This window comes from Hermetia illucens, chromosome 4 (genome assembly GCF_905115235.1).
Source record: "Hermetia illucens chromosome 4, iHerIll2.2.curated.20191125, whole genome shotgun sequence".
Classification (NCBI taxonomy): domain Eukaryota; kingdom Metazoa; phylum Arthropoda; class Insecta; order Diptera; family Stratiomyidae; genus Hermetia; species Hermetia illucens.
Window position 1 is genome coordinate 110,182,114 of NC_051852.1, and position 26,557 is coordinate 110,208,670.

The 26,557-nt window shown below is 43.0% G+C and overlaps 1 protein-coding gene across 1 annotated transcript; it reads left to right on the top strand.

The window, feature by feature from the left end:
* The first annotated feature begins 42 nt into the window (after nucleotides 1-42).
* LOC119654372 (acetylcholine receptor subunit alpha-like) lies at nucleotides 43-26,557 on the top strand. Its single transcript, XM_038059725.1, has 9 exons — nucleotides 43-362; nucleotides 3,913-4,044; nucleotides 4,104-4,250; nucleotides 4,361-4,548; nucleotides 9,943-10,049; nucleotides 10,122-10,525; nucleotides 10,591-10,731; nucleotides 16,253-16,419; nucleotides 26,379-26,557. Exons 1-9 carry the CDS (start codon nucleotides 74-76, stop codon nucleotides 26,496-26,498), a joined length of 1,695 nt encoding a protein of 564 aa, XP_037915653.1. The 5' UTR covers nucleotides 43-73; the 3' UTR covers nucleotides 26,499-26,557.

Sequence of the window (26,557 nt, forward strand, 5' to 3'; positions counted from 1 at the left end):
TACACATAATTTTAATATGCTCCAGCGCCTACCCTTCACAAATATTACTTTTAGTTGCAATCTAGATGGCAAAATGGAAATAACTTGGGTCTTAATCTTGAACTTTTTCCTAGTTCTTTGTCTTGAGCGCACTTTCGGTAGTCGATATAATGTGAGTTTGTCGGATCTTGTTAAATGTAAAGAATATCGAATTGAGTCGGGATACGTGTACAGAAATTTTTTCCTGCTCGACGAATTTCGGAATAATCGCACAGAAAATGAGAGGTTCCGCTTTAAATTCTATGTAATGGCGGCAAGTAATGCGCATATTCTTCTGTCGCCAATGGATAAAGCTAAAAAAGGCGATTCCGTGTATGAAATTGGTAAGGACTCAAGTGATACGTCTTTTCTATTAATATATGGGATATTTTAGGCAGTAAGAATGTATTTAGAATGATCAATATTTCCAACAAGTAATAACGGAGATTCACGAGGGTTTGTGGTGTCAAGGGAAGTTTACAAGAAAATTTCAGTTTTTAATCTTAAGATTGGAAATTTGGTTATACAACAATGCTGTTTCGAGGCGTGATGGTTGAGGAGGTAGGACACTAGTCTTTCAATCAAGTTGCCCTGGGTTCGAATTCCTCAGAGGTCATGAATGTTTGTCTTCGTCTTTGGCTTGTTTTGCTTATTAAAATGAGTCCATTGTTTGCTCGTCTGTCTGTCCGTTTTTCTGAAAGTTTGAAATGTGAAGACATATGCATACAGTGAATGACATTGTTCCACGTTAAGTTTAAGGGGAGGAGTCCCTACATATGGAAGATGAAGGTGTCCATACCAATGTATGATGATCTTGAAAAACAGCACGTGAAATTAACACCAGGTTAGATAGTTCTATCGAATTTGTGAATTTTGATTTTGCCAACTTCATTTCTACTAATGTTGCTTCTGCTGCTGAAAAAGAAGACGAGGCAGACCCTGCCTAAGATGGAGCGATGGTGTAGGCTAGGACGCCAGACAGCTTTTAGGGATATCGAATTGGTGGACCTCGGCGCAGAACCGGGATGTCTGGAGTTCCTTATTAAGGCAGGCTAGACCGGATACCGGTTGTAGCGGCGTTGATGATGATGAAGATGATGCTTCTGGTGATCGCTGTTTGGCCTGGTTGTGCTGAATGGTGTGTTCCAGGTCGTTCTAGTTGGGCCGAGTGCAAAATGCTCACTTTGAAAACTTGACGTTGATGGTTCAAAGTTGAATATAGTCTGGTGTTGAATCTGATAGCATGCCCGTGATTATTACGGAAGTGGTTTCCCTCATGCTCTGGTTTTGATCTACTATAAGCTGCCCAGACAAGTGAGTTTGTTGTTTGTTACCAGGCGGCTCCTTAATGGATAATCGATAATCGCTCGATTTTGGTTCTGATACTGTTCAGATAATGCTGCAATGGAATTAAAATAGTCGCTGGTGATATTCTCGTGATGCCGTAGAATGTTAGGAAGCTGTCTGATTTCAGTACCTGTGGCCTCGAATTGCTCCCAAGCTAAGTCAAGCTTTAGGAAACGTATGCACTCTTGGAAGCACTGGAGAGACTTCCGTCTTAGTACGGACAGTAAAAGAGGGTCCTCTTTGAAATTGCGGATAACGCGTTGAATTAAAGAGGGTTCTCTTTGAAATGTTTAAAGATGGTTTCTTTTACCTGCCTTGATTAATGTTTGTGAATCGGTGGTGACACCGGTATACTCGATGAAGAAAGAAACAGTCCGTGCAATTCATTGTCTTAAGAATCATAAGTCGCCAGGAGCCGATGAAATTGCAGTCGAACTGCTCGTACTCCAGGTTTGAGACAGCGAACCAACGCCTGATGACGGGAAAAAAGGTGTTAACTCTCCCATAATAAAAAGGGGGATATCACGCAGCACAGTAGTTATAGAGATATCACGTTGCTGAGCACCGTCTATAAGATATTCATTTTCATTTCACTGCAGGCAAATCGGGATCAGATCAGATTTTCTCTCTACATATCATCTTTTCATCCATTTCAAGGCCACCTATTATAGCATGGTGAGAGTGAAACTGTACACCGCCATGGCGGAGTTCGGTATTCCGATAAATTAATAGTTAATAAGATTGATTAAACTAATCCTGACCAATGTATGGGGCCATATAAAAGCAATGGGATCACTCTCCAGACAATTTACTATCAACGACGGTTACAGACAAAAGAGTGTCCTAGGGTGCATCCTTTTTGACCAGGTTTTGAAAAAAGTGGTTCGCGATGTAGATGAAAATGCGTCCATGTCCACCTAATTATAAGTAGTTTTAGTTAATTTTAAAAAGGAGGCTACACAGTTACGCCCATCGGTAATATCGGTGGCAGGATGCAATTCTGGCAGACTTCGCTTTCGACCTCAAATTCCTCTGACGTTTTACTAATTAGTTATTACTTTTTCTCCCGAATGCTCCTCCTGCGTAGAGCACGTCAGATATACTCTCTATTAACGCAGTCGCAATATTTCTCTAAATCAATGACGAGTAGGTGCAGTGAAGATCGAACCTCCGTGCACTGATGATGATCCGTAGGGTGTTGGAGGGGGTCAATGCAGGAGGATATGGAGCACATATTTAACGGTGACTGGCCAGTTTTTCCACAAGAATAGGAATTTCACCCGATCTGATACGGTTAAGAAATTGGTGAAATGTGGATGTGTGTATGTGCGTGTGTGTGAGGAGTCGACGGTTAAAGTCCTTTACAGGACCATGTTCCACTTCCCTGACCAGCGCAATGGCACGTCGTACACTATTTGAATTTCCCGGAATTTAGCCCAGGATCGAAGTTCGAGCCCGTCGTGCTTACCATTACTCGTAGCGGTTAACAGAGCCTTTAATCTCTTCAGTTCGTCGATTTGCTTCCACGATTCCACAGTCAGCTAAATTTTATGACACTTTTTCAGGATATGGCGACCAGCGTAGTATCCGAGAAAAGAATAATTTTGATGCCGGCACAATGTTCATCGATATTTTCAGGCGGGTTATTCAGTATATCTGTGGAAGTCTCCATTGGTGTATAGCACACATATTTCTATCCCTATTAGTCGCCTCTGAGGACAAGCAGGGAAGACTTTCAGTGTATTCTTAAGCCTGAACTCACAGAACACAAAAATGAATGGAAAAGTGTTTACGAACCGTATGTTTTTTCCAATGATCGGGATTATTCCCAATTCCCCCCATAAACTGCCTAATATATATTTTTTTGAGTTGACATCTCGGCAGATGCTGGATTTTACCTAATACTGGCACTAAGCATTTAGGCTCGGAAGATCCTGCCTACTTAAATTATAAAGGGTTAAAGGCTAGGTTACTAGGAGAATTCATCGAGAACTCCCCGCAACATCGAGCACGTATGCAGAATGGTATATTTCTGCATGGTTTGAACGAGCCTGTGTGAGAGTCCCAGGACATCAAGGAAGCCGTGAGGGATTTAGGTACAATACCTGTAGCTGATAATATTATGGGAACTACATCCACCCGCTTGAGACGTCAAATTTCTTTGATTTCCCGAGCCAGTGGTACGTAGTTCACCTTTTTCTCCATGTATTTCCGTTCAATGTTGTTATTATGGGGGATAGCAACATCAATAAAAATATGTACAGTAACTTTATATATTTGGAATTTTTAACGATGTACAAATGAAAGAAAACCTACATAAGACATTTTTCGTACTAGAGGAACCAAAAAGCCTTTATACCTGAAGCTTCCGGGTTCTGGTATTCCGACTTGTTTCAGGTGCCTGCTGGTCCTTTAGAGGATCAGCCTTTTTTTAAATTTATTTTTTGGCCATAAATCGAAGGTAGCGGTTTTCCTAAGTTATTTATTTTCTATCAAGTTTGTTTTTTTAAACATGCGATAATGTTTAAATTTTTTCATCCCTAATAGTGATTGGAGCCGGTGGAAACACTTTCTCGACAATTCGCCCGCAAATTGGAGGCCGTCAACTTATAGTCAAAAAACAAAATGGTTTGCTAAATGGAATCGATCCTACACCAATTATTGTTGTACAAAAGACCGGTAAATTTGGCAAATTGATATTTAAAATTATCAAGGTAAAGTCTGATCTCTTTCATAAGATGGAACTCTCGAAGTTACTATCCCGACATTTGTTGGGGCCCTATTATCATATAAGGATCCAAAGCCATTAAATATTAAATATGTGAGCTTTAGTAGCTACGGTAGTACGTCTGCAAGGTGGTTCTATGACTGCGGAGGTGATGAAGGTGAGTTTACAGTTTTGGCAGTTTATCGGAATTGCCCAATGAAATCTTCCGATAATATGGGACAGTGTAAATACAAAAAAATCTAATGGTACTTTGATTTAATTGATTAGAAACCCATATGGAAATGAAGAAGGAAAACCTTACAAGCTTGGAGCGCCTGCAAGTGGACTTATTCGCAAACTATAGTATATTCACAATTCCGGATGAATTATCAAAAATTTATATGGGGGCTACTATCAAAGGGGTCTCCTACAATGAAAGGAAGTCCATATTTCAAGTCAGGTTGGAAGTGAAACTGGTGAGTACGATTTGGAGAATTTTTGATGACACTATGTAATTTGTCCTGTCCTTTGAATCTAAATTACAACTAACTAAAACAGATGAAGAGTGAAAATTAGATTCCACTTTGTCCCCTATCTAAGAATGATTCACTATCTAGAATACTTAACCTAATTGACAATTTTGATATTGCTGAATAAATGAATTTGTTAAAGTGATCGCCCGATAATGCAGTAAAAAATTCAAAAGTCAACTTATTATAGCTTTGCTTCCAATTTCCGAAAGAAAGGAACATAATGTTGTTCTCAACCTAATTTAAATAAATTTCCTATAGAAAGGCAGGCCCACCTTGTTTTTTTTTCAGATTCTTAGGTCTAATGTGCTCTGCAAAAGGAATCCTGCATCCCTTTTAAGTTTGCTTTTTTGACACCTTATTCTCCTATGAATCCAAACTGAGACAATTCGTTTGATTTCCTAGACGACGATATACTGGAAAAACACAAATTGATATCCCCTTTTCCAAGCACAGGGATCTCCTCTTCTCCCAATTTTATGCTATTCACGGTAGGCGTGGAATTTCATTGTTTCGATTTCCACTAAACTATCAATAGGGGTAGTTGTTTTTTGAGAAACGTGTATAAAAGACAGACATTCTGAACTTAAAACAAATCGGGGAACCGGGAGCTGGACGCTTCAGGTATGAAAAGATTTTTGTATTTCTTATATAAAGACATTTGCCTCATTAGTACGTAGCACGTAATATATGCATATATTATGTAAGATTATCCACTTTCGGGTGATATTGACATTCATAGTCTTGAATTTGTAAAGAAACGACAACTTTGACCAATTAAAACTTTGTTAGTAATAGTGCGATCACCAACTGGCATTATTTTCAGAAAATTTATTTTCTACAGAATATGGTTATGTGGGACATCAAATGAAAGGGCTCGATTAGTACTTTTCGAAACTGATCTTATTTCTGATACTGGTTAAAACATAGGGGAGGGGGGGCTAAAAAAAGAAATGATCACTTTCGATCCCCCCCGCATTCCCCACATTTGCAATAAAAGTCAAAACTAAGATTAGCTTCGGAAAGTACTAACCGAGATCTTTCATTTGATATTCCACATGACTATATTTGATGAAAAAAAATGTACACCTCTCTTTTGCATGTATGGGGACCCCCTTAAATTAAACATAAACGGATGTAACTCACTGTATGCATGACTGTTCCACCAAATTTGGTGTCAATTGCTATAACCGTCTCCGAGAAAAATGCATTTGACAGAAAGACAGATAGATAGTAAATCGATTTTAATAAGGTATTGTTTTACCCAAAACCTCAATAAAGGACCTGATTAGTTGTTCTAAATTGCTGTAAAAAATAGTTTTTGGAAGATTTGAGCAAATTGCGGTCTATATAAACCTTAATAAAACTTCAGTGGAAACAAGTGAGGAAGTCTTAGATGTAGCAGAAAAACTTGCTGAAAAGAAGATCCCGGGACTGTATAGAATTGCGAACAAGAGTGCAGTAAGGACAGCACCAAATACGCTACCGAAGTTCTCCAAATAATGGAAGTTCATCGTCATTACGAAGTCAGCCAAATCATTGGGCACTTTTTTCTCGAATAGATTGATATATGTGTTGAACATCATCTGCAAATTATGGGAGCGGATAGTATATTATATATGGTATATTAGATTGCTTCCGACAGCAGAAAGGAAGAATGCCTTTCCGGCAACCAGTTTGGATGTCGCAAAATCAGGTGTCAGCCAATATATTGGGCTGGCTAGAAGACGCGCTGTGGTAATTTTTTATGTTCCTCCCAGGGAATTGCCCGTAGGGAATCCCCCGAAAATATGTGGGCGGCTTTGCAGAGATATTCGCATAACGATCGAATCAAAATGCTTTCAGAAAATTGAGACTTTTGCTGATCAAGTGATATCGGAGATCCAATCTTGAATGAAAAACTATTAGTTGCGGAACACAAAAAAGGCGCAGTTCTGATTTGAAGAAAGAAACAATAGCGAAGATCAAAGTTGGCGAACAAATAACTTATTCGAAATTTATTATAGCGTTGGTCAGGGAGGCTGAAGCCGCCCTATACGGCATCACGAATGAACTTAAAGATTGTTGTTAACAGACGAGGATTAACGTAACAGGTAGAGGGAATCATTGTCCACAGTCGCTCAGACATGTATCGTGAAAGCGGGCAAGCACGGGCAAGAGCGAAGGAATTATTACCAATGAGCCTCTTCGTGTTAAAGACCTCAGAGCGTGGCTTGGATATCTACTTAAGGACTATCATAAACAGGACGTCCCCTCAAAACTTCAGAACGACCACCTCAAAAGTAAAAAGGCTTTTCACGAGGTAGTCAACATAGCTGAACGATAAGTGCACTAAAAGGCATATATTACATGAGTGCCAAAGCCGTCAGGAGGCTCTAACCAGAACAGGTTTGCTAAAAACCAGGAATCTGATCACTTGACTAGGGCTGCGAAGAAAAGACAAACAGAGTGGCACCATCTCTTCATTACTCGGGTTCCTAAAGATGGATGAAATGGAATGAATATATGACAGACACGAGGTGAAGATGGTGGTGTATGCATATAACTTGATGATGTTTGTGGCGGGGGTGTTTCTATCCATTTTGAATAAAATCCTTATGAGTTGCCAGATGTGAACTTAACATAAATCTAATCAAAATGGAGTTGAAGCTACTTGACACCAAGCCAAGGATACCCGATTTTCATTTCGACGCCTAATTTTATTTTACCACTTGTATTTACAATTACTTTAATTTAAACATTTTATTTTACAATTTTTATTAATTCGAAATTAAAACGCCTTGCCCTGTCGGTGGTTCGCAACTTAATCATTCAATTATTTTTTTTTCATATTCAATTATTTTATTTACAATTCAAAATTAGCAAGGCCTACTACACCACGGAGAACACCGGTGGTGGCATTTGTCAGTCGAAACAACAACATTCGAAATAAATTTCGAATGTTGCTAATCCCGCTGCGCCACACTTCCTCCAATCGAATGATCCTAGATCCCAAATTAAATTGGTTGCATTTAGCTTTTTAACAAACAAGACATGCGGTCCTGAGTCCTTCCTGGATTGATACCCTTAATGTAGTCCTACACCTGGACTTATATATTGGCAGCAAAGTTAAAGTACAGTGAGAACTAGGGCGTTGCCAGCGGAAAACACCATTCGCAGGTTGAGCTTGAAAAGGAATTTTCCGGTGGGGCTTCTAATCAGACGCAGAGTGAGAAATCGGGGGTATTTTGCTTGATTACAACACAGTATTCCTTAAGGAAGGACAAAACTGGTGACCGGAGTCAGTGCGAGAGCATTTAAAGTGAAGGTGTTTGTGATATTGGAGGACTGTCGATAGCTGGGACATGATGCCAGCCCTAAGCATAACATAGTTATTTTAATGGCGTTGGTAACTCAGCCGTGAGAGCTTTTGTGCCTGATGAGCGCAAACGCCTACAGGATTGCAGTGATTTGCACAGGGCATTCGTCTATAGGGGTCAGACTTGACATACGCTACAATTTTAATTGAGGAATGTAGAGAGGAGGGAGATACCCTTAAGCATTTCCTTTCGCGGTGACAAAACTATAAGTTGAGTTTGGCTACGAACACAAGTCAAACAATTCTGTGGTGACCTTATAGAAATTTCTCAGGCTGTAGAGTGAAGGAGTCGCTATCCTTAGTAAACGCTATGATAATGTCAACTTCTCGTTCTGTATTCGTTTTGGCGCTGTCCCGTTACTTCAGTATGATAAAGATATTGTGATAATGGCCTTTTATCTACAATGGAGGGAATGTGAAAGACATACTACTCATCAACTTCACCACCAATCGTATAAAATTTGGTGAAGTTACTTCTCTCCTGGAAGAAGTGGCTTGTTGCTAAGACATACGGATACGACCTACTGCAAGCAAAAGTAAAATCATCTCGACCATATATTCACTCAAGTGGGGTAAAGGCGCTGAGTCTGATGGTCTGCAAGCGGAACTGTTTATCGATACTCCTAGAGTTTTGGCAGAGCTGCAGTTTTCATTTATCAAAAAATTCTGGAATTCTGAGATCTTTCTCCAAGAAAAGTAGAAGGAGATGATCGTTCAGATACCGAAGAGAGGAACCCATGTTGAGAGCAACAATTAGAGGCGAGTTGAAAGGTCAGCTAATGTGACTAGAACGTATTAAAAAATACCTCGAAAGTTGATTAATGGAGAGTAGGCTGACTTTCGCTCTAGCTCCTCCTATACTGATCACATATACCCCTTGCGGATCATTGCGGAGCAGTGTGCGAAGTTCAGGTTTCCGCTTCAACAGTTCTTTATCAATTTTGTGAAAGCTTTCGACAGCCTCAATAGGGAGCGTATCTGGAATGCTCTAGGCAGGAGGGGCACTCCAGAGAAATTAATTGTCACTATCAAAGCGAAATATCATATGCTTCATGTCGTTTATCTCAGAGGAATCCGTCACGGATGCTATTCCTTCTCACTGTTGGTAATGTTCTGTATATTGCCTCGCCTAGAGTTGGGGGGTTTAATGGAGCATGACATCTTTCCTCGAATACCTCGACTACTCTGATGACATTTGCTTGCTCTCAAAACGAGTATGGATCTTGCCCAAATGGCTTTGAATTTTTAGGAGGCTCAAGCAAAGCAGGACTGAAGATGAATATCAACAAATCCCAGGTTTTCAGTCTTACGGGCTTTGGGAGATCTCGAAAAATTTGTGTATTTTGGTAGCCTTGTTTTTGCTAATGGCAGCTCGATGATAGGGTATCATCGTATATATTATATAGTATTAACAGTGCTATAACCGCCTTAGTTGTTTTATTTAAAACCTAGAATTTCAGATATATCAACACTAACATCAAGTTCAGGTTGTTCTGGGGAAATGTTCATTCGATTATATGTGAGCTGCACATGGAAAGTGAACTCCAATTTTACTTGAAAGTTCTAAGCTTCCGTTAATACCTATCTGCGCCGTTTCATCGAGGTATTCTGACCCGGAAGGAGCACTGGGTAAGTCAGAATTTATGAGAGGCGTTATGCTATTATCCGGGAATTTTCGGCAAGTGGGTACTTTAGGAACACATGGGGCAAAAAGGGAGGAGTGTAGCTTCCTTGGAGAGGTCTGGAGGGAACTGACAGCATATCTCCGGAAACCGACAATGATGCGACTTAGGTGTGGTTGGCATGGTGTGAGGGATGATATATATCAGAGGGAGGTGATTCTGTAGCTTCAGTGTATATCAATAAATTTCTGATCTTTTAACATTTGGTGCGGAAGAAAGTTCTTTACACTACGCTTTTATTATATAATAAACAAAACGCTGAGAGTCCACATTTATGTATTTATTTGGATTTTATTTTAGAAATGGACCGATCCAAAACTCAAATGGAAACCATCTGAATACAGCAACATCACGGCTCTGAGATCATTTGAAGTGAATTTTTGGACACCATCCCTATTGATCACGAAGTAAGCATATTTTCCAAGTACGTTTTGCATGGTTTTTCTTTTCATTTAAGATCCTTTCTTTCTGCAATCCAGCGGGGCCGGCAGTACGTTTACCCATTTCGACCCAGAATATTTTGGAATCATATATAGCAATGGATCAATAGAAGCAGATACAAAACAGCAGGTCATAGAAACCTGGTGTCGAGAATCACAGGATGGAAATTGGCCATGGGATGAATTGAGGTGTCCAGTTGACTTTGCGGTGGACGGGAACCACCTATCAATAGATTTTGATCTAGCACACAGCGTTCGGGCTCCCAAGATATCTGAGCTAAGCAAGTGGCGTTTTTCTGGCCGTCATTTGGTTACAAAGACTATTAAACCTTTCGCTGATATGGGAAATGATTTAAATTCTACGGTTTCAGTGGCGAGTCTGGTGATACATATGAGAAGAAATGCTTTCTACTACCGGAAAGTCTTTTTCGTTCCATTGATTGGTGAGTAGGACTCTTTCTAGTAGAATCTTCTTTAAATGTTCACATTCCTTTTTTTAATTTTCCAGCTGCAACAATTTTGATACTTCTGTCATTTATTATGAGACGACTTTTGAGAGGAATTTTGAACTTAATTGCGTTGGCATTGCTGCTGGGTTCATTTCTAGCACTGACAAACAGTACACCTGTCACATATGTTCCAAAAATTAGTAAGAATTTTTGTCCTCAAAAAACTTTGTTAATTGCTGATAAAAGATCTATGTTTATCCTCATTGCAACGGTCAGGGTAAATTTTTCGTCATTATAGTAACTAACATTCAAATTAAGGAAGAAGTAAGCAATGCTCATTAAACTGATCATCACGCTTGTATGCTGTCCTGCTTCCCAAGACGGCAAAATGGGGGACTCTTGTGCTTTAAAATCATCACAGAAATCACGCCACTATCTCTCTGCTGTTTTTGCCCTATTCAGAAGGAGGGCTAGCTCGGTTTCGCAATTTTACTTGGTCATACGCCTGATCTAGATCGACAGACATCTAGTCGACAGGCTCTTAAATCATCATCTATTGTATCAAGCCGTTGTTGTTTCGGTCGGCCTTTTGGTCGATTTCTATTAGCTTCGATGTGCAGGCTATTGTTTATACCATCGAAGACGTCTCTTTCGTAATTTTTCCATGACCGGCGCAACCCCATATCAATCGCAGATGTCCTCATTTCGGATGAGATCATGGCATGTTAGGCCACTGGTTCAACGAAATATTTTCGGCTCCACTGCCTCGAGGCGGTGTTCATTGCCTTTTATAGTCGGTCAACACAAAAAAACTATAGAGGGCGACAGGGCGGTCGACACTGCATTAAATTTGGGATGTTGGTTAATGCCCGATCACAAGTCGCGCTAATCCGCGAAACAATTTGGCTGCGTTAAATATCCCGATACGAAGCAACTGTGATAACTTTACTCGTTGGATCGCGTTAGAAGAATTAAGCCCACCGTATCAGTTCACCTGGCGCTTGGTGTTTGCGTGGCATCAGGTCAGATGTCTTCTCAAGATTTAGATGGGTTTCTACCTTCCTCAACAACCCGATTGTGTTGGGTTCCAGCTATTCGATTTCCAGAGCTCACCTGTTGCCATCTGCCTGAAAAGGCACATCCCATGATTATCAAGATCGACCGCAATGATGATATATAATAGTAAGCAGTAGACACGTTACAAGTCTTTGTGTTAAATAGTTTCTAGCAGGAATCTTTTTCGCCATCGGGTACACCTGGCAGTTGTGCGTATGCGGTGTAGCTTCATTAGTCATTAAATTGCTCGACTTCTTCAATGACATCATGGAAGCCTTTTCAGGTGGCAATTCCGACACCATATTGCGTGCAAGGGCTACCAAAACTGAAAAGTCTATAGCAATTTTTACCGGGTTCGCGTTCAACGATACAGTTTTTTGTTGTCACACTATCGAGTATCTTGTAGAACGGAAAGATCAATGCACCTCTGCACGGCTTCTGCGGGTTCCTCCATCTTTTCAGTGAGTACACCAATATTTTGAGTGCAGATATGTATTCGTTTTGTTCGGACTAACATACTTGTGTCCTGACGCCATGCATACTGATTTCGCGATAGGACTGGGGGCTTGGTAGATTGCCCCCAAAAATCTATCTTCTTTAGCCGTCATAAACAGAAGACACTTGAAATGCAATCTTAAATTCCAACCCAGTAAGTGGTCTGGCATGATTGTCTTGCGGTTGATGCTCTATGTTGCGTTACGGTAAACTCTGTCCACCTAACTTACGACACTATAGGTAATTACAAGAGGAGAATCCTCTACAGATTGTTGAGTCGCTACATGAGGATGGCCGATTCTGTATGAGCAATATCATAAACATCCGCGCCAGTCGCCCTGGGATAAAGTTGACCTCCCCACCAAAACAAGTGTTTGTATGTATGCTAGTGTTCGCTACTTCTACAGGTGAGGTACATTAAGAGCAAAGTTGGGTGACTTTCACCATTAGCTTGTGTTAAACTAACAAAAGACAGCAACCTCGACCGACTGATACACCGTTCGTCAGTTTTACAAAAATGTTAGGGGTTCAAAAATCAAGCTGGGTGCCTTCAATGTTTCTGCACTGGCTTGGCAACATCATGCTATCTGTATCTCTGATACCTAGCATGAAGATAATTTATTAGACTTCGAGCTGCCCAAAGAATACCCTTCTCCTCAGGGGCAAGATATAGGATGCATCGCGTAAGTCCGCTGGCGGTGAGGTCCTAATTGCAATGCAAAATCCACTCCCCGTGTCTTATATATACGTCCCCTGTGCCTGCTCCTCTCTTTCGTATGGAGAATTGTTTGACAGTCTGCTGCTGATCTCTACTATGCACATGTGACAAAGCATCGACAACTAAATTATCCTTTCCAAACATGGGTTGAATATCGGAAGTGAGCGGGCTGAAAAAGTTCAGGTGCCGAAGTTGGCGAGCGGGCGCTTTGTCGGTCTTCTGTTTCAAAGGTGCTGATCCGTGGGTATTGCACCTTCAAGGGAATACCGCAAGTATTTAATTGTGAGGTACGCGATTAATAACTCTCGGTCGTAAGTGCTGTAGTTCCGCTGAACTGGGTTCAGCTGCTAAAAAAAGCTCAATGGCTGCTGGATTTGGTTTGGTATTTGCTGAAAGACAGCACCGCCGGCGTTGTCTAATGCATCAACGAGTATGGCTTAAAAATGTTAGATATTGCCTTCTGTTTGTAGTTAAGTCTAAAATTGATAGACCAGTAGCTTACTCCAAACTACAATTTTATTTTATTATATATATATATATTTCGGGAGCAACTTACTCCCTTCATCAGTACAAAGCTACTAAGTATGTATGGCTTGTTGATGGAATACCATAAATGTAGCTTCCACCAGGTGTTACTCGATGGTCTCAAACGCCTGCACAGCCCCTAAGGACCATGTAAGCAGACGGGAGTCTTTGGTGTTCGGTCCAGACAAATAGACGTGAAGGATTGATTGATGGTATGCGGCCTTGGGCAAGAAATAGCAGTAGCAGTTTAATATGGCCAAACTTGTTCTGAGGTCGCCCATTTTCGGGAGCATGAAGCTCCAAGTCACTTGCTCTTTGACTAGGTCCTTCAGGGCTTATCAGGTGGCCGAGAAGTCTCGGTTGTGGTTCTAAGAATTAGAAGGAGGACCTTAAGGAGCCGTTTAAAAATGCACTCGAGGTGCTCTAATTGCTAGGGCTCAGATTAAGACATGACGAGAACATTATCTAAATAAAGGAAACTAAAGTGGAAGTTCCATAGCCCATAGTGGATGCGTTCCTGAAAGGCTTGGGCTGTATTCACAGCCCAGTAGTCATTCTTGTGATCTCGAATAGTCTGAGGGGAGTGCGTATTGTCCTTTTCGGAATATGTTCGGGAGCTACAGGAATTTGGTAATACGCGCTGACCAATCGTGAAAATATAACAGCTTGAGATAGTGTGCGTAAAGTTGTGGATGAGTGGAACAGGGTATTGGTCTGGAATCGTCTTGGAATTTAGTCGTCTGTGATCGCCGCTGGGTGGACCATGTGAAATGGCGAAAACCAACAAAAGTCTGTTCTTGAAAGCCGTCATAATTCCAATCTGCACTAACGGAATCCTACTCTGGGCCTCAGCGTGCACATCCAATACCAAATTACTTTAAGGAGCCTAGTCGAGAATACTACGAATGACTACTAGTGCAGCTTGCAATACGAAAAACCTAAACATCCGCAGAGACCTCAAAATTGCGATAAAGAAAGGAGGTTTGATATCAAGTGGCGAAGTATAAAGGAAGGGTAGCTTTCCACTCTAATCCCCTTAACGGGGAAACTGCTTCAACAGCCCAGTGTCAGTCTATTAAAAAATGAAACTTTCTGGAAAATAGATAAAAAACTGAAACAACAGCAAGGGAAAATAAGGAAGTGCTATGTCGGAGGAGCAGAATAATATTCTGATATTGGAGAAAAGCTCCAGTACTAATGGATGCAATGGCCAACGTTAAAATTGCTTAGGTAACCTTCAGTAAATGCAAGGGCCATTGGAATAATGCTGGCTCAAGAACCCTGGGTGTACCGGGGGAAGATTCACGGTATGCAAAGGGGAAGCATGTAGAAAACTCGCGATTCCTCTTGTGAAACACCAAATGCATGCATCATTCTCAAACGAGAGTCAGAGTCACGTCTTACTGTCAGGTTCGCCTCCTTCCCTTTCTTCCTCTGCTGGGATTTTAACCTACCCTTGCATAACTGGTCTAATCATCCCAGTTATCCAATTCCTTCCAACAACCTCTCTTGCTCTTTCTTTCTACTCTCCGCTTTTATGAATACTTGTTTTGTCCTGCAATTCAACTGCAGCAAAAACCCCTTGGACTGGTCTCTTGATCTCTTCCTTTCCACCCTGCCCTAGCGTTAGTTTTCCATACTTTCATGCACATCCTCGTATGTCAAAATTGGCGTTCGCCCCCCGTCACTTGGATATGAAGAGGAACTCTTTCATTCAACCAAGTCTCTACTTAGTCTAAGCTTCAATCAACTGGGATCATATACAGGGTGCGGCAGCATAACTTCCTTTTTTCAAAACTCAATAAAAACTATTGTATGCATCGGAAAATATTTATTTATTTTTTATAATGTAGGTACATGTCTAAAGTTTTTATTTACATTGTTTTGAAGATCAAATCTGTTAGGTGACGTCCCCCATTCTCCATACATTGCGTAAACCGATTCTGGCGTTTGTCATGACTCTTGTTAGCATAGCAGGTGTTATGTTGGCAATTTCTTCTTGGATGTTGGTCTTCAAATTTTTTAACCGACCCACACAAATGAAAATGGGCTTCATCGCTAAAAAAACAATAGCACCCTCGGGAACGACATCAAGAAGAAGCTCACACGCGTTCATCCGAGAATTGAAGTCACGTTCTGAAAGTTCCTGCACTATCGCCATCTTATAGGGATGAAAATGAAGATCATCACGAAGAATTCTTCTCACAGAACGATCGGATAGTCCAAGGCCAGATGCGTGTTTGCGCGCAGAACGCCGTGGCGATCGCAGCATTGACGCTCTCACTGCTTCAATGTTCTCAGGTGATCTAACGGACCGAGGGACTCCAGTTCTTCCTTTTGTCGCGCTTGCAGTTTGTCTGAATGTAGTGACCCATGTAACAATTGATTTGCGGTCTGGGACGGGAGCCAACGGGGCTAAATTAAAGCGATTCCGAAATGCACACTGTGTTGCAATAACCGAACATCCGCTTGAAAAGTAAACCTTAACGGCAAAGGCACGCTCCTCACTATTCCAACGCATGATGGCGACTGAACCGTGTCGGGACAAAACTTTACAGTATCCCCTCTTGAACGAGACCACTAGCGTTCCGCTATGGCGTCAACTAACTGAGTGGCGCGCATTTTAAAAAAGGAAGTTATGCTGCCGCACCCTGTATTATCTAATTCAACGTGTGATCAAGTGCTAAGTAATTTTTACAATATCTTTTCTTATTTCTTCTCCTGATATGTTATTTTTTTCCTACTTATCTGCGTTCTTACACAACATCGTTAGCTGTTAGTGTCCTCGGTACAAAACAAAAACAACTTAAAACAATAGACAATAAATAAGTAAATGAAATGAATATTTAAACGAAAAGAATCTTTACCTTCCCATCAACTCAGTTAAGATTAATATTCAATATTAATGTCCTTCTTTTATTCCACAGCTCATTCCTACGAAATGGTTATTGGCATTGCATGCTTCTCATATTTTATGAGCATCTTGATTCGTTGGTTTTCTGATTGTTCCCCGGAACAACCGCCATCTAACTGTATATTGGCGGTTATCAATAATTCGGTTCTGCGTGCTGTCCTAGGAATACAATTTGCTAACGTAAGTATATGTTTGTCAAAAAACATTGAATGGAATACTATACATATGTTACTATTATTGTTCAGTCAATACTTTTCAATCGGCATATATGCATCATATGGTGCGAAAGTATGAACAAAATGTTCTCTTTTGTGCTCGAAAGTCGATTTTACCGGGGTAACAATAGTTCATAATAGTGGGATTTCGACCAAACTTTTCAGAATGGCGCCGCTTACTATTATTGCACTTGATCATGAGTATTTATGAGCCGGCTCCTGTTTTATTTTCCGATAGCAGTCGAAGTAGGTGGATACATTAACTGTAGCTGAGGTTTTCCATATTGGTCAGATTGAATTCATTTCGCATATCGAGAGTAACCACTGCATAGTCCACGCTGGTACTAACGCTTTTGTGCATTGTATTTCCAGCGAAGCGAGTATCCATTATAAATTTCTATGATGATAGCTTATCAAGAAATTTGGAAATTTTAGGTAACGCTAGTAGCTTCTTTCGAGATGAACTGAATTTCGCAAATATGTTTAGCCTCGGCTTTTTCGACAGGTTTCGAGTTCACTGCTTGGTTACCTGAAGTCCTGCTACAAACCTTTAGGAGTTTTTCTTTTATTATTGGAGGCATTACTACGACATGGAACGATCTCTGCAAGTAGAACTAGCGTCTTTTTCCCTGAGGAAGTAATCCCTGGCCTATTCAAAGGGGGAAATGGCGGTAGTTGATTTTGGAAAATGTGCGATCTTGGAATATTGCTATCATAAATCTATGGATGCACAATTGTCTGAAGCTCTCTTGCTCCTCAGTTAAGTTACTTCGAGGTTTTGGCGAGTTTCTTTCTAGGTGCGTTGCTTAACCTTTTGGTCAATCCTACTTTCTTTACAACTTTGACAACAATAAGATAATTTACAATTTCATCATCAGTTGGATCTTCTACTCTCACCATTGATGGTCAAGCCGGACCTCCATAAATATTTGTTGGTCCATTGCTTTAGCCGAGCAGCCTAATGCTTTTTTGTGCGCAACACTCCAATGATTTGGTTTGTTTTTCGGGTTGAAGACGTTCCAGGATATAACGTGAGTCAAGAAATGAACACTTTAAAGGCCTTAAACGAAACTAGTCTCCTCCTTTCCGGAATGTGTTAATTTTACCCTAATTAACCAATATAATGTTTAGTTACGCGGATGCTTCCAGAAGGCGATCATCGCTTTAGTGAACTCTCAAACATTGAAGTCATCGGCATCAACTTCCGGTCTTCATTCTTTTGCATCGGAGATGCATTTGTTCAGCATTTCTGGGACCTCAGCCAATGCGTAGCTTGAATGGCGTACCAACTATAGAAGTATATACTTCTTACTTTCGCCCATATAAGGCCTTCGAGATTCTTGTATAGCCTGATTGTCACCTGTCCGCAGCGCCGCAGTCCTCCACAGATTACAGGCAAAGTTTTGGTATGTTTGATGTGACTCGGACTCATAACCAGATCTACTGCCGTCTTCTTAAATCTAGAACACTTGCCGCTTCCGGGTGTGCTATCTAGGCCTTCCGTTTCATCGCAGTAGTACTTTCTGTCACACTCCTTGGCAATGCTACTGACTTCAGTGCATTTTCTGCGTTTGTCGGACCTGCGGATAGAATTTTCATATGTCCTGGCAGGATGCCCGTCCATGAGATATTGTAAGTATAATAGCTCTTCAAAGGGTCTGCTCTTTATGGTGAAAATGTCTTTCCTTTATGAAGATTTTCAATATCCAGAATTTTGTATGCTGTTTTTGTTGGTAGTTGATGAAAATGTCTACTTCAATGGAAGCTGGTATATGAAATATGTAAAGACGATCCCTAAAGTGTGAACTGATTTGAAACCATGTGGTCAATTTAAATATGGTTTTTTTTATGGGTGGAGGTGCGAATCTTAAAAAGACCCTGCTGCGTGAGGTTGCAGCAGTGTGTGGGATTTCACTTATTAAAACGACCCCCACTTTTACGCACGGGAACACTGTGAAGTATTACTTCGGGACGAGCGCTCTGGTTTATACCAGCACGACTAAGTCACGCGTCCAGTCGCTTTTCGCGCTCGATCCAGTTCCTGTAGTTTTTCCCTGTATTGTAGTTACTGTTGCGTTTATCGCTCCTCTTCATGAAATTATGGGATCAGTTAACTGCGTTGAGTGCGTCGTTTAACGTTTCTCCTTCCATCTCGGACAATGGAACATAAGCATGCTCCGTGTCCTCGGATGTACCGGCTGATTCGGTTCGATGCAAGTACTTCCTGTATCCATCGTCTCCTGTCAGGAACTGTGATTAGGTGGGTAGTTCAATTCTCCGTGCTTTCGCTCGACCCATATCTTAACACACGGGATCAGCATATAGGTTTAGTTACCCTTTCGCAATTATTCCTCCTGTACAACTCCTTCTTAGTGGCTTTTTCAGAAGCCCGCAGTTACTTCGGCCGGATTTGCTCTCCTTCACCGGTAGAGACAGTGTACTTCATTCGCTAGAAGATACAAGCGAATCATCCTTGCGATTAATTCTTAATATTCAACTTCATCACGCGCCATGCACCAGCACAGCACTTACCAGCCGCCGATGTCTCCCGAGTCAGGTCCACGACCATGAATGTACTTTGCGAAATCCATACTGCCGTTCCGATTGACCACCCGCTAGCTCGACGAACGGAAGAACCCTATTGTATATCATCCTCTCCAACATTTTCCTCATAGTGTCTAAAAGACAAATAGGGTGATAAGAAGCGGTTGCGCCACGTGGTTTTTGGGACTTCCGTGGCAAAACCAACCTCTGCCTTTTTCACTGGGCGGGAAACATTTCCTCCACCATATACGATTCAAATGTGTTTATGAACCATGCGGGTCTGATATTAGCAGCCAACTTCAGGGCTTTGTTCGGAATTCTGTCCAATCCCGAAGTCTTACTATCCCCAATTCATCGGTCACCCCCTGCATTGAGAAGTTCTCTTGAACTATTGGATGAGGTCCACTTTCTTCTTGTTTCCGGAAAAAGGTTGTGATTATTTTGAACAAGAGTCGCTGGCACGTCACTTGGGGTGATTTTTGTCCACGAATCTAGTTGATCACGGGTTCGTATATGCCTCAGAGCACAACTGCTCGTAGCAATTTCTTTTACTTAAACGTATAGCCTTTTTAAGGCTACTTAGAAGATCGCGGTATTCTTTCTCCGATTGCCAATGTTCTATCTTCCCTCTAGACCTGTGGCAAAGGCTTCTCGCTCGCAGACACGATGCTCTCAACAGCGATATTTCTTGGTTCCACCAGTAGTTTGGTCTCCTATTGTCGTGGAGCTTCCGTCGCGGCATTGTATAGTCGCAAGTTTTAGTTACCCGCTGACATAGCTGGCTCTCTGTTTTCAGCGAACCTTTGGGTCGTAACTTTCTTCTGAAGTCGACAGGAATGTCTCTTTCTCGAAAGCTCCAGTGGACCACCCAGCTATCCTGGTTTTTCTACTTCTGTTGCTCACTCGACTGTCGCCTCCTCCATTTCTGATGTCGAGAAAGATGGGCTGGTGATCACTGTGGGTGTAGTATTCACTCACCCACCAGATCATCCCTCTCACGGACGAGGTACTGAGGTAAGTCAGATCGACGATCGAGTTTAGCCCTCTCCCTCAGAAGGCTAGTACGATGTGCAGCTCTGCAATGATTTGAAGCAGGATTTGGACCGCTGGCATTCGTCACTCGACTTCCCCAGTCCAAGGCCAATGCGTTGAAATCACCCGCAAATGATTTTATGATTGTGGTTTCTAGCCTCCAACACTAAGCGGTCTAGCATCTACTCATATTGCGCTAATGTTACACTAAGAGGAGCCTTTTGGTCCCTGCTATCGTTTTTTTAATGATTTGCTTTCTGCAGACCCATATCGCAGCGTTTCCAAATGAATCTTTTACACATGAAGCACTACGGTAATTTCAGTAAAGGTCGAATGGTTTGCGAGAGCAAGTCTTAAGTTGCCTCACAATGGTTGAGGTTGATTTGCATTAACCTCATTGAATCCATGATTCAGCTCGTTTCAATATGCCGGACATATGCCACAGTTGCCCACTCCCTTTTTAAGGTTTGTATGTCGGTCTGTCTTTTTTTCCCGGAGGTGGAAATCTTCTAAAGACATTAATCTGCACTGAACCCGCCCTACCATGTCGTTCACTGCATTCCAGCTCTCCTGGCATGCAAGCATTTTTCTAATTATATTTGCTGGCGCTAGTGTTTCTTCCAATAGACTCTTCCTTTCCTCAGCGAATCTAGGACAATGGAAGAAAACATGCTCCGGGTCCTCCGGAATACCGTCGCAGCTGGTACAATTGAGTGAGCTGTCCAGTTCAAACCTATAGAGGTGTTTACGGTAACCGCCATGTCCCCCGAGAAAATACGTGAGATCATAGTTTATCTCACTATGCGTTCTCTGCGTCCACACTTTGATGCTGGGAATAAATCCGTGGGTTCATCGACCCCTTTTCGCCTGTTCCCACCGTGGCTGCCATCTGCTTAACGATTTCTCCCTTTCGGCGTTTTTCATTTCCCGATCAGAGGAAGAATTGGGTCCAGATAGATAGGTAGATGCGTGCTATCTCATCGGCCAAAATGTCATTCCGGCTACTGCATAGGCCGCTACGAACGCTACGAGTACAATGGGCCAACACGGCCTGAGTGCTCAGAAGCTGTAGCTTCTCCCCCACCATAAACACACGCATAGGCCGCTTCATCCAAGATGGTTCTGTAACCGCAGCACACTCTTAGGGCGGCCTTTCTACACACCGCGCTCACCTTTTGAGCATTGCATGCGGTATGCAATGCAGTTGATCAAATTGACGCTGTGTAAAACAGTATAGAGCTCACCACTCTAGTTATAAGCAGTCTACCAATGGCCCCAACATTTGGCATCATCCTTGCCAGGGCTATGCTAACATTGGACACCTAAGATTGCTGGCTTTGAAGTGATGATATCTTCCCCATTCTGATACGGGTAGTTCCTTACGCCACTTCGTGATAAGCACCGCCTCTGTTTTATCCTTCGCGGGTGCAAGACCTGCATCTTTCAGCCACTTCTTTATAGCAGTGATTGCTTCGGATGAATATAATACAAATCCGGCAGATCTTCAGCAACAACATTCACCGCTATGTCACCCACGTAACCCACTATTGTGGCCTCACTAGCAAATGGGGCATTGAGGACATCATTATACATGTTCTACAATAGCGGTCCCAGTACAGATTCCTGTGGACACCCGTGTTTTTTTTCATCAAATGTAGTCATGTAGGGCATCAGAGGTCCCAATTAGTACTTTCCGAATCCGGTCTTAGTGTTGACATTTGTTGGACAGATGGGGAGTGCGAGTGGTCGAAATTGGTCATCTCTTTAAAGGACCCGTTCTCAGAAACTAATCAACTGGAAAATCGGAAAAAAAATCAAGAGGCTGCCACTATATGGTTCCTAGGCTCCGAAATGCTCTTCATACCGATATCTTTTCAAATAAAGGTAATAATAGTATATTACTATAATTTTTAGTAAGTGGTTGCAATGCCACCCTTAAGTTCGCCTTAACACCACCTCCATACGCCGTCTTCATCCTCTTTATCGCGCTTTCTTCAATTCCGCTAAGGTTGAATTTTTCCCTTAGTGCAGCGCAGATATCCACTCGTGACATGACCTCATCTGGGTCTTTACATTTGATTACTATCTGTTGCTTCCGAGCTTTTACTTCTGCTTGTTCATCTAGCACCATTTCCACCTGTCCGCGAAAACTATCTGTTGTTTTCTCGCTGCATTTGTTTAACTCCAGCCTTCTGCGATCTAGACTGCCGCCCAGGTCTGACAATTTCGGATCCGCTGTGACTTTTGGAAGACATGTCTCTTTTCTTGAAAACAATAATTATTTCCGGACGAATCTTCTTTTTCTCCTTCTGTCGCCGCCCACCTTTATTTATTGTTCGGGGCTACAAGCTGTAGACTCTTCTCCTTTTGTCAAAGTTGGGGCCATGATCGAGGAACTATCTGGCACTTTCTCTGGCTCAGCTTTCTTCGTCAAAGAGGCTTCTTTCCTCTAGGCCGCTTGCTATGCACCAAAAGGTTCACTTATTCCGGCCCTACTCCGGTTGCCTACGTGTTCGCCTTCCTTATGTTGAGGAGGCGTCACTTGTGTCTCCCACATGACTTGCCACATGACGCTGGGTCGATTTTCTCCTCCACTACCCTAATATAGGACAACTTAATGTCCCGTATCAGAGCCTTGATATTTTCGCGGATATTTCACCTCTCCTTGATAAACTCACAGAGTTCACATATGCGTTCTCCCAGTGAAAGAAAAGCTGTTGCAGTTTACTACCTTCTACGCTCATATTTTACAGTATCAGTAATCATGTCGATCCGGGGACCATCTCCTCCCCATAGCCATTTTTTATTCACTTAGCCCGCCTGCACTTAAGCAGGCCGATGTATGCATATCGAATGATGCCACCACCGAGCGTTCCCTTATCCGAACAATGAGACGCGGTTGATGGGAGATTTGGCAACTTCACATAATTTATATATGTATAACACATTGCGAAGTCATGCACTAACCCAAATGACAGGTCAAAGCAATGCGGGAGATGCGGAGTGGAAAGCCACATCAGCAAGGACTGCGGAGCTGACCCAAATTGTCTACTGTGCAAAGGAAAGGAGGGTGTGGACCATCGGCATATTGCGGGCAGCGGCAGGTGCCCGGAATACAGGAGAGCCCTTAGCACAAATCGCAGATGAGGTTGATACAAATCAACCTCAACCACTGCGAGGCGGCGCAGGATCTACTCGCGCAAACCATCCGCGAGAAAAACATCGATGTGGCCATACTAAGTGAACCATACCGAAACTGCGGTGGTAGCGTTTGGGTCAAAGACCAAACGGGCCAAACAGCGCTGTGGACTTGTGGAGAACAAGCCTTCCAGGAAATAATGGAGCACCCGGAGGAGGGCTTCATCAGAGCGAAGGTGAAGGGCATCCACATCTACAGCTGCTATGCTCCACCCAACGCTACACTCGTCGAGTATGAGCGGATGCTTGCCGCTCTTGTTTTGGATGCAAGAGGACGTTGGCCGATCATAATAGGAGGCGATTTCAATGCGTGGGCTCTTGAATGGGGCAGCCGGATAATTAATGTCAGGGGACGTGTTCTCCTCGAAGCATTCACGGAGCTAGACGTGGTACTGGCGAATGTTGGGTCTTCCTACACTTTCCGGGGAAGGGGCCTGTGGTCTATAGTGGACCTGACATACGTGAGTGCCAGTTTAGCCAGTAGAATCGTTTGGCATGTCAGTGAGGACTGTACTCACAGCGACCACCAGGCAATCTGCATAGAGATCAAGGGCGGATCGAGCTCGAAAAAGAGTTTTCGCAGAATGCCGGGTGGTATGTTTGGCTGGACAGTGAAAGCTTTCGAGGGGGACACGTTTTCCGCGGTGCTCAAATCCGACATATCCCTGAATGGTACGGCTGGGGAGAAAGCCACTCAGATCACTCGATGGGTGACGGAAGCATGCGATGCTACTATGCCCAGAAGGCGATTGCTCCCCAGCAGGGAACCCAACTACTGGTGGAACAACGAAATCGCAAGTTTGCGAGCCGCATGTTTTCGGGCAAGGAGGCTTTGCCAGAGGCTCAGGGGAAAACCCGGTGGCGACGGTCAAGAGGAGGCACACAAGCAATTGCGTGGCCGCCTAAAGGAAGCCATTCGGAGGAGCAAAAACAGCTTCAAACAGCTGTGCGACCATGCCGACATAAACCCTTGGGGCAAGGCTTACAGAGTGGTGATGAAAAGGCTGCGGAATTCACTCCATGTGACCTGTCCGCGCCTCCTGAAACAGATTGTTACCACTCTGTTCCCTCACCACGAAAATAGGGGAACGCGAATTTTTGTCCAGCTAAATGACGGCATAATACCGCCTGTAACTGTGGAGGAGCTGCGGGAAATATGTGGTAGGTTCGGTGACAACAAGGCCCCAGGTTTGGATGGCATCCCCAACCGAGCTTTGAAACTGGCAGTGAAGACTACGCCCGACCTTTTCGCCAACACCTTCGAGGCGTGCCTAAAAGAAAGAATATTCCCTGCCCAGTGGAAAAAGCAAAAGTTGGTGTTGCTTCCGAAGCCTGGCAAGCCACCTGGAAACCCAGCGTCGTATCGTCCTATCTGCCTGTTGGATACAATGGGGAAGATGATGGAGAGAGTCATTTACAACAGACTCCTGCCCATCGTCGAAGGCAGCAATGGTTTGTCGGAACGCCAGTTTGGTTTCGGACGCGCCCACTTTACGGTGGACGCAATTGGCATGGTGGTAAACCTGGCAAAAGGTGCACTGATTTCTGGCGGCTGCTGTGCCGTGGTGGCGTTGGATGTGAAAAACGCATTCAACTCGGCCAACTGGAATAGAATTAAAGGGGCGTTGGCTGACATAGGTGTCCCCGGATACTTAGCGAATTTGGTGGAAAACTACCTCTCAGTGAGGACTCTCTGGTACGGGACGGATGAGGGCCCCAAAGAGTACATTGTCACAGCCGGAGTACCACAGGGATCGGTACTTGGTCCCCTGTTGTGGAATATCATGTATAATGGGGTGCTTGATCTTCCCGTCCCAGAGGGGACTACGATTGTCGGCTTTGCTGATGACCTAGCTGTGGTTGTTGCCGCAAAACACCCAGAAGATGTGGAAGTTTACGGAACAGAAACAGTAAGAGCGGTAAAGTCCTGGCTAGAAAAGGCCGGGCTGACCTTGGCGGACGCGAAAACGGAAGCGGTCTTAATAACGAAACGCAGGAAAAATAACACTGTGAAAGTGGAGGTCGGTGGACATACGGTCGTATTAAAGCCGGCTATCAAATACCTGGGAGTAATAATTGACACTGATGGTGGTGGTGGTGCGCTCCATCCTGCTCTACTCGTCGCCTGTGTGGGCAGAGGCGCTTGCAAACTCTCAGAGACGGAAGCAGGTGAACTCGGTTTACCGGCGGATGGCTTTGAGGGTTTGCAGTGCTTTTAGAACCACATCAGATGAGGCAGTATTGGTGGTGGCAGGCATGATCCCGGTTGACATTCTGGCCAAAGAAATGAGTGTCCTGTACAATGCAAGACATATGGAGGGGCATGCACAGCTTAGAAATGCGGCAAGGTCAGAGTCACTTGATCTCTGGCAACGCAGATGGGACGAGTCTGCGAAAGGTCGGTGGACGCACAGGCTCATTCCCAACATTAGGGTGTGGCTTGAGCGAAAACATGGGGAGACCAACTACCACATTACTCAGTTCCTCACGGGACACGGTGGTTGCTACAGGCAGTATCTGCACCGCTTTGGGTTGGATGATTTTCCGAACTGTCCCAGATGCGATGGCATACCGGATGTTTCACTGCCCACGATTTGCGATGGAGAGAAGGAGCTTAAACCAGGTGCTGGGCAGGAGCGGGACCCCGGAGAGCTTGGTTACTGAGATGCTGGAGTCCGAGGAGAAGTGGCTTGCGGTTGGCTCCGCAATCATCCAAATGCAAGAGGAGTTGCTGAAGGAACAAAGAAGGAGGAAAGCTGCAAATAGGAGAAGGATGAGTGCCTAAGAGCAAACCTACCCCGCGAAGTAATACCTAAATGGTGGTCCCGCGGGGCTGGGGCTGGAGAGACCGGGGGTGGTTTTTAGTGGGTGTGAATCCCACACGCGCCCGCTGTAGTTCCGCCGTTCGGGCGGCGGACGTGTCTTTCTAAGATTTTCCACCTCCGTGTACGCACAAAAAAAAAGAAAAAAAAAATATATGTATAACAGATACTAATAGCCTCAGCGTAAATACATCAGCAGGTGGATCCTTTGCGATAGTTGTGAAAAGTGTATGTTTTTTTATCATAAAATATTTAAAATAAATTTGCTTTTAGTAATTATTTTCACGCTTCATTTAATGTCAATCTTGATCACTTTTCTTTTTTTCAGTCGGAGGAGTACTTAAAAATTCAATATGAGCCATGGAAGCAAGTTGGAATAATTCTGGATCGCATAATCTTTTTCATATTATTACTAGTCCTTGTGATAATTTTGTCTTCAGGATTTTAGCGTGCTATGAAATGTGTTTTTTTTCCAAAATATTTTAATATAATACAATTTTAATGTTG

Excerpts from the sequence above, each read along its gene's own strand:
- LOC119654372 (XM_038059725.1), top strand. The coding sequence starts at position 74 with ATGGAAATAACTTGGGTCTTAATCTTGAACTTTTTCCTAGTTCTTTGT. Across the intron at positions 4,045-4,103 it reads TATTGTTGTACAAAAGACCG|ATGGAACTCTCGAAGTTACT; the intron begins GTAAATTTGGCA and ends CTCTTTCATAAG. Across the intron at positions 10,732-16,252 it reads CACATATGTTCCAAAAATTA|CTCATTCCTACGAAATGGTT; the intron begins GTAAGAATTTTT and ends TTTATTCCACAG.